This window comes from Physcomitrium patens, chromosome 17 (assembly GCF_059467195.1).
Source record: "Physcomitrium patens ecotype Gransden chromosome 17, ASM5946719v1, whole genome shotgun sequence".
NCBI lineage: Eukaryota > Viridiplantae > Streptophyta > Bryopsida > Funariales > Funariaceae > Physcomitrium > Physcomitrium patens.
In genome coordinates this window covers 4,099,429-4,108,215 of record NC_143426.1, presented here as the reverse complement: position 1 = coordinate 4,108,215, position 8,787 = coordinate 4,099,429, and the positions used below count along the sequence as shown (strand labels likewise).

Genomic DNA, 8,787 nt, shown 5'->3' with positions numbered 1-8,787 from the left:
TAGGCTTAATCTTATTCATATGATCCATGCCACCACATTTCTTTTTCTAATTTATTTGCTATTTCTTTGGCTTTGGAAATTTTGACATTTAATGTTTATTTTTAACTCCTACAAGCAAGCTTAAATTCTTTCTTAAAATGATCATATCCATTATAACTATTCTTGGCAACAAGTTATTGTTCACACTCCAACTCAAGTCTCTCTTTTTTAAGCACCATCTACAAATCCATTGAAAAATATACAATAAATATAGATTCCAATTCCATCTTAAGTTTTATCATCCTTTTCTAGTATGACTTCTCATCTCTTCAAAATATTACTAAGAATTTAATCAAAGATTCATCTAATTGTAGTCTCAATAATGATTATTGTTAGCAATAAATATAGGCATTTATATCCTACTTAGAATTGTGAACTTGTGTGTTGGACCTTGAACATCTCTACATTATAAGTATCTAATATTTTAGCTTTGATTTCCTATGCCTTCACTGTTGAGGTTGTTGTCTTTGAAGCAACTTGCAATGTTATACTACGCTCGCTTTAAATTGCGATATAGATTATTAATAATTTGGAGATTTGTTATTCTAAGTGATCTTATATTTTTTGTTGCTTATGAAGTGTTTCTTCAACAATAATAAGAGTAACTTCTTTCTCTTTCACTAATTCATGGCTCATCTTTTGTGATTCATACATAGCCAAAGTCACAATTTCCTTCTCAAATAACAATTTTTCTTGCACTCACAATCAATTTAACAATTTACATATCACATTGTAGACTAGACATTGGAGCAATTTTAACTCAAGTCGCCATATCAACAATTTTGTAAAACTTGTCTTCAATTAGAATATACCTCAAATTGTTTAATCACATTGTTTGTTAATTAGTAAAGGTGATTGGGGCTGAGAGCAAAAGCTAAGAAAAGCTAAGAATGGAGGAGGTTGTGACAAGAATTAGGAACAAGAGGTTGGGATGAAAGCTAGGAACAAAAGGAACAAAAGGTTAGGAATGAGGAGGAACAAGATCAGGGCCATGATTGTAATGATGGTTTTTGGAAATGATCCATTTTTCTAATAATGGTTACAATAAGATAGGTCGATGTAGTAAAATAGTGGGTCTATTTAACATTCTCCTATGTAAGTTAAAAGTCTAGACAATTAAATTAAAATTCGACTATATAATAATTATATTCGGCTGATACGACGCTCAATCAACAATTTCTCGGATGACTTCTTCGGACTCCGGGACAGATCCGTAGGGACAGAACACTACTTCGTAGTTGCTTCCGGTGTTGCAGCCGAATACAGTGCCTGCGTCGTCTTTGGAGTACGAGTACGAAGTTGGGCAGCGGTTCTTGAATGCGCGTGTGCCATCGGTAGGATTCAGCCCAGGTCCGTCGACATTCTTGCATCCATTTCCTGGTGGCCCCGTAAGCCTGTTGCGTCCATTGCAAAAGCCGATCAGATCGTTGATAGCGCAAATTATAGTTCCGCAGTGAGTTCCTGATGGTGATCCTCCACCAGCAATTTGGGTAGGCGCCATTCTCATTGGCAAATTGTATGCATCCTGCGAAACAACTCAATTAGCGAATAATGAAAAGAGTTTGAGGGTTCATCAAAGACAGCACAGATACAGTGATGTTACGTACCACATTGCTGATGTCGTAGTAATCCATGCCTCCGGCGCCAATGGTGAACTCAGCCAAATTAGCTTGAGGCTTGGCGTTGTTGCCCTCATTCGGATTCGCACTGCCGCCTGGGAAGCCCCAGATAACACCGGCGGGCCAGTTGCCACCAACGTTGATTTGTTGTCTGCCACCGCGGCCTCCAAGCGCATAACAGTTCACTTGTGCTCCGCCGCAGCAGGTGGCACATGCTGTAATGGTTTGCCCACACTGGTTGATAATGTCGATCCTCGCTCCTGTACACGTACTCATCCCCAATCATTACACAACTTCCCAAATGCACAAACCGTCAGAGACAAGCACAAGGCATATACTAAGATCATAGCAACCACAATAGACGATCCATCATTCCGCTCAAATTTGTGGAATTGCTAGACTATGGGGGCATAAAATCGAAATAAATGCATGTTTGATTTCCCTGGGCTTACCATTGACGGAGCTGAGGGCCAAACTTGCTGCAACGGCAGCAACCACCAACACCATCAGTTTCGACATCACGTAATTGCCTCAACCAAGGCAAAGACACTCAAGAACAGGCCAAGGTCTTAGAAACGGTGACTAAAAGGTTGAAGGTGAATGGCGTCGATGAGTGTGATATTGGAAGAAAATTCGCTTTCTTTTTATGGGCTTGGTGGAACCTTGGCCATGGAGCTTGTGAATCAGCTTTGGATGGAATTTTAAGAAGAAACGTGGATCGATTACGTCATTGTCTGTAAATGTACTAGTATCAAAATCAGGGCTTGATTCTTTTGACTATATGTACATCCGTCAACTATAACGTTGTTGTGGAGCTTACTCCAACATGCTGACAGCATTGTCAACAACCATAGTGATAACACCAAATTTGCAGAATCTTCAAGGGGTCCACATTTCCACCTCTTGAAGAATCTGCTGGAAACACTCCTATAGTTTTACGACATTCTAACAACATAGAACACAATAGCTCTATCAGGCTGATAGAACGATTTTGAGGCTCAAACCAAAACTCCAAATCTACAGCGTACGGTTTATACTTGAAGCATATGTCATGCAGTTCCTCTAGAGGCACTAGTACACTGTCAAAAGCCACAGCATGTGGATAACACTTCAAGCATATGCCCTGGAGTTCCTTTGGAGACACCTGTACACTGTCTACACTGCTCGATATCATCTGTAACGCTGTAGACGTGCCGCATATCCCTACGAGATAAGAGACGAGTCGAAATATCCTCCCCCAGTCGTCAAATATTTTTAATGCGCACAAGTTATCTTAGAGCCTCCTCATCTCAAAGACCTCATCGTCAAAGATCTGTTTCACTCAATAATTCACTTACATCCAGTCGAGAACCTTCGTTACAATAGTAAATCTGCCCGTGCTGCAGAATGCCACGTCACATTCAATCCGCGCTAACCCCTTGTTTTACCCAGACACCAAATGATCAAGCCGAAATGTTGATTCACACCCTCAAGAGTTGAATTCCCAGTGCTAACAGATTTTTCTTGTTGGACGTGGACATGTGGTAAAGAATTCCATTCCATCACAGTCGACCCACCAGCTTGCCCATTCTTTACTCCAAATTTTTCAGTTCTGAGCACAATTAAAAACCACGGAGTAGCAAAAAGGGACTTTTGTCGGAGAAATTGCACGAGGAACTAATGCATGATATTGTCCACAATCCATCGTGACCTGGACACAGGTCAGGCATAAAGAATGCAAGTCATAGCGGACAAGCATGGGCGTGGAGTATATGTGCAGCGCCAGGGTACCTTGATGCCATCAGCGTGACTTGACTGTGGGAAGCGGGGAATCAACATCGACAGGTCCATGTCAGGTTGAATGTCAAGCGTGTTGTTTGTTCGGTTCCGACGTTGTGGTCTATTCGAGGGGATGAATCTGGCGTCGCCAGACTCGATGGCTTAAGCTGATGACTACTACGTCCATCTCGGAATTCCGCACTCACCCATATCTGCTCTAGTGCACGAGCACCGATGGCCGCAACTAAGAGATGACTAATTGTGAGTAAGTCAACATAAATGCAATATACAACCTTATATTTGCTATATTTCTTATATCGAATTAATAATTTTTTAGCCGGAAACACGTCAATTGTTTTTTAATAAAATTTTAATCATAGTCTAGTTTTGTTAAAAAGCTAGTTTAGATATTCACAGAACAACAAAAAATCGATATTTTCTTTTTGTACAGAAATTCTTTCTCAATGAATAACTTTACAACTCATTTTCCGATCACACATTTTCGTTCTTCATTTGTGAGTAATAACAGAAGAAGTGACATTGTTTGTATCAAGCTTTTAACCAAAGTTGTCATTGCTGAACATTTATGAGGAAAAGACAAGAACATTAAAACGAATTTGCTTCACAATCGAATGGAGAAATTCGGGGCCAAACTGATGAATAATAAAGCGAAGGAAGAAACTCGCTACCGCTTGGGTTGTAGTAATAATTCGGATACAAAACTGGAGACTCGCATTTCAACGAAGTCGTACATCGGCATGTGAAAGGTGGAGCCATGAGGAGATAAAGATTTGAAGGCTTTTGTGAGGGTACATGTTAGCCATGTAAAAAGCAACAAGGCATGAAGAACCGAGAACCAAGGCACGCTGCTGCACCCACCAACCATCTGCACCTGTAACCCTGACGCAGTTTCAGGGAGTGACGGCATCCGATCATCATCTTACGACTTTGTGACGCCGAGGTCGCTGCAAAGTGGTGTCGACTAGACAATCCAGCTGCAGTAGAAGGTTGCAGAGTCGGTGTATATAAGATCCGTGTTGCGATGGACTCTGTGGTTCGACATCGATGCGCGGGATCTAGATTAGATGGCTCCAATGAAGAGTTTACTATTTGTGACCGTGCTGGTCGCGACTGTGTCTGTGGTAGCTGCGGCTCGACGATGTGGGGGTGATGCTGTCGGAGTAGTTGGAGCAGGAGCCACGATTGGCATCTGCTATGGGCGCGTTGCCAACAACCTCCCCTCCCCACGCGAAGTTGTGGATCTACTGGGAAGCCGAGGCGTGACCGATGTGAAGATCTACGACGCAACAACCGACATTGTCCATGCCTTCGCAAACTCAGGCATCACTCTTTCGGTTGCTATTTCAAACCGAGGAGTTACTACCATGGCCAACAGCCAGGACGCTGCAAACGATTGGGTCCAGAGATACGTCCGCCCCCACTCCCACATCGGCTCTATCGGGGTCGGTAACGAATATCTAAGCGACCATGGGAACGACGCATCAAAGCTCGTACCGGCCATGCGCAACGTCCAACGCGCGCTGGAATCCGTCGGCCTGGGTCACATCAAAGTCTCCACGCCGTATGCATTCGGATTGATCTCCAGGTCCTATCCACCATCGGCGGGGGAATTCGCCGACAATGTCAAATCCGTGACGCGCGAAGTACTGGAATTCGTGCAAGAGAAGAATTCCGTGTTCATGGTCAACATCTACCCCTTCTTCTCGTACAAGAACAACCCCCACGAAATCAGTCTGGACTACGCGTTGTTCAACCCCAATGCGCCGACAGTCTGGGACTCCGGGAGACAGTACCGCAATCTCTTCGACGCCCAAGTGGACGCTGTCTACGCTGCAATGGATCGACTGGGATACGGGGACACGAAGCTGATGATCACGGAGTCGGGCTGGCCATCGAACGGGGGCGCAACCGGTGCCAACAACGACAACGCGAGGACATACAACAACAATCTGGTGAAGCATGTGTTGCGGAATGGCACGCCCAGGCGACCGAACGACAGAATCAAGACGTTCATTTTCGCGCTATTTAACGAGAATGAGAAGCACGGGGAACCCGAGGAGAGAAACTTCGGGCTGTACTACCCCGATCGGAGGCCTGTATACCACATCGATCTGTCGGTGAGCTCCTCCTCGGCAGCCGATCGCAACGTCACTGTGTCGGTGACGGGTGACCGACCAGCGGACGCCAACTTTCGGTCGCAAGCAGTTGAGTGATCGTTTTCAGTACTAGAAAAATCTGTTTGGATGAGCACTGACAAGAACATGGAAATGCTTCTTGAGTTTTTCGTATATTTCATACTTTTGAGGATTTTTTTTTTTTTTTTTTTAATGCTATGTAAACTCCACTTATGTTATTATGTAAACTCCACTTATGATAATATGTTATTTCTTTCCAAAACAAATCGTGAATTTTTGTTGATAATTTATCGTTTTCAAAACCTCTTCTATGAACAAAATACATCACTTCAGACTTAAGATAATACTAAGATATATTTGAATATATTTTATATCGAAAAAATAAACCAAATTTAGCTTTTTAAATTTTTGTAGGAAGACATATAATGTTAATTGATTTTCTTTTTCTTTTTGTTCTTTTTTACTTGACATATACAAGTGCCATGGCAAAAATAGAACAGACAAAAAACACATTTAAATTTACAGTTATTTTATCTTTTAATAAAAAAAGAAATATGTTGCTTTTTTATGAATAAAAATTTAATGAATTAATTACTAATTTGTTTATTTGTCTATCTATAACAATTTATGGCCTCTATGTATAAGAGATAACACAAATAAACACCTTCATAAGTAAAAAAATGTTGATAGTACTTAAATTCTTTATTTTTTTTAACAATTCTTGATGTTAAATTAAAAAAAGGATAAATTTTAAGAACATTAGTAAGTTATTTCTAAATTTTAGAACAAAAGAAATTTTGAATCAGAATCTTAACAAAATTATCACCTTAAATATTATGTATAATATATTAGTTTTTAGGATACTATCTAAAAATTTATCATATTTTCTCTTATTACCTATTTTCTACACATGAATTTACTTGCATGTAAAATTATCACTTTCAAAATATTTTGTGGCATTAACATCAGGTATCTATACCTTGTTATTAAATACAAAATATTACTTAGCTACAAATAAAACTCTAAAAGAAAATAATTTTGTATAAATAAAATTTTAACAAAGTCTATTTTCATTATTTTAGTATATTTATGGTTGTTTAAAGTATTAAATTAAATCTTAAATCTTAAAAATAAATTAAATATCAGAAATATTTTGAAATGCCTCTTGATGTAGTATCAGTTCTTTTTTTCTAATAAAAACCTAACATTGACAAAGAGAACAAAATAAATCACCTTATGTTTAAAATAATAAAAGTATATAAAAAATAAAAAATAAAAAAAGTATTCATAATAAGACATGTAAGGAACAATTTGTATACACAAATGAAAGACATGCATACATAAATTCTTATTATTATTATTATTATTAATTTTTTTCTTTAAAATTCAACACTTTATATTTTCTTTATTAAAGGAAACAGCTAAATGGACATCTTCCTTTTGTTGCATGGACACCAATCCATGCCATGTACCCTTGAGTACACACATAAATATCATTTTTATATCATTATTTTCTATTTGAAAGTTTAAAATATTTCACAAACAAAACAAAATATAGTGAATTTGCAAAATACATGCATAAGAAGAAGACTTGTTGGTAGCTTGGTTTCTCTTCCTTTCTCAAATATCCAACAAGAACCTTTTGTAGTCAAATTGGTACAGAATAAAAAATATAGAAATACAAATATAAATAAATAAATTAGGTGGAGAAATTGAGCATTGTAAGCACAAATGTACAAAACTATTGCAATAGTAAGGCCATCATATATAAAATAATGAAAAAACAATGATATTATTGTGTACATTGGAGGGTGTGGCAGGAGAGGAGGGAGGGGTGTCTAGTATAAGGAAGGTTTCAACCTAAATATTCTTCTTTCAAATTGTGTTCTAAACCATTATAAGATGCTTTTAATTAGTGAACATAATTGTTCTTTCAAATTTTTTTCATTGATATTACTATAAGATGCTTTTAGTTGTATTTAATTACATAGTTGAATCAAGAAGTCAAAGCAGTTGGAATTTATTTTATATGGTATTTTAAATGTAAATTTATATTATTTAGGAATATAATTCTACTTTAGCAAAGCTCTCTAATATCTCAATGAAATTTAAATGGAACTATTTTTTAAAATAAAATAAAAAATAACTATATCATGTCTATTTTAAAATTTTATATAAAGAGATTTGTAATTGTAAATTATTAATAGTTATAAAAGGGTATAATATAAGGTTTCTAGACGTGCAAATTACATTCACTATCACCATTTAGTATAAAATAATATCATTATTACATAGTTGTGAAAAAAAACATATAATATTCAACAGCTCTTACATGTATATAATCCTCTTTATCAACAATCAAATGTTAAAAATACCTGAAGTTTTAATTATTTTTATATAAAGCACATTAATTTATATATATATATATATATATATACATACCAACATATAAATTATTTAAATCTATGCACAATATTATGTAGCGTATAAAATAGTATGTAATAAACTTAATTCTAAATTTAAAACATCTACATGTACAAACCATTATAAGATACATGTAAAAATCTAATGTATTTATAATTTTTTATTCTTAATTAAAATATAAATAAAGAAAAATAAGATTTTGCACAAAGCTCATATTGAATTAAATCAAGATATTATATAATAAATAAATATTATATTGAAGAAAAATCATCTGCTTGGTTTTATGCAATAATAAAATAGTCATCATGTTATCAAATCTTATTCAATTTATAGATTTATTTTATAGATTAGGTTCTTTAGTTTTATTCTTTATTATATGAGTGATTTCTAATAAAAATCATTCAATAAATAGAATTTAAATTTTGTTTTGAAATCACATATAAATTAATAAAAATAAAATTTATTAAATTCTAATAAATTCTCTAAATGAAATAAAGTTAATAAATGAAGAAAATTTATTTATATATATAGACATATTATAGAATATTTTCTAATAACATATACTCATATAAATATGAAACATGTCAATATTAAAGTAAGATCTTAATATAAAATAAGAGTGTGTTATATTATTAAAGAAGTTTAGACTATTTATTCAACATTTACCAAAGCATCAACCAATGAAACCTCAACATCAAATTCTCTTAATTTCTTCTATTCATAGAGAAATATTTTAAACTTATATATGAATAAACTAGGCAAAGGGCAAAAGAAGCATGAACTTGGAGTGT

At 35.9% G+C, this 8,787-nt stretch overlaps 2 protein-coding genes across 2 annotated transcripts; one reads left to right on the top strand and one right to left on the bottom strand.

The window, feature by feature from the left end:
• Positions 1-1,031: 1,031 nt before the first annotated feature.
• LOC112294262 (pathogenesis-related protein R minor form) lies at positions 1,032-2,264 on the bottom strand. The gene is made up of 3 exons (XM_024544555.3): positions 2,111-2,264; positions 1,647-1,918; positions 1,032-1,564 (listed from the first exon to the last, which is right to left on the bottom strand). The coding sequence occupies exons 1-3, from the start codon at positions 2,175-2,177 to the stop codon at positions 1,205-1,207; spliced, it is 699 nt and encodes a 232-aa protein (XP_024400323.1). The 5' UTR covers positions 2,178-2,264; the 3' UTR covers positions 1,032-1,204.
• A 1,845-nt stretch (positions 2,265-4,109) lies between these two features.
• LOC112294363 (glucan endo-1,3-beta-glucosidase) lies at positions 4,110-5,838 on the top strand. Its single transcript, XM_024544688.3, has one exon. The coding sequence runs from the start codon at positions 4,502-4,504 to the stop codon at positions 5,648-5,650; it is 1,149 nt and encodes a 382-aa protein (XP_024400456.1). The 5' UTR covers positions 4,110-4,501; the 3' UTR covers positions 5,651-5,838.
• Positions 5,839-8,787: the final 2,949 nt, after the last annotated feature.

Coding starts and splice junctions, on each gene's coding strand:
- LOC112294262 (XM_024544555.3), bottom strand. CDS start 2,177: ATGTCGAAACTGATGGTGTTGGTGGTTGCTGCCGTTGCAGCAAGTTTG. Junction 1,919..2,110: donor GGCCCTCAGCTCCGTCAATG/GTAAGCCCAGGG, acceptor GTACGTGTACAG/GAGCGAGGATCGACATTATC. Junction 1,565..1,646: donor ACTACGACATCAGCAATGTG/GTACGTAACATC, acceptor GTTGTTTCGCAG/GATGCATACAATTTGCCAAT.
- LOC112294363 (XM_024544688.3), top strand. CDS start 4,502: ATGGCTCCAATGAAGAGTTTACTATTTGTGACCGTGCTGGTCGCGACT.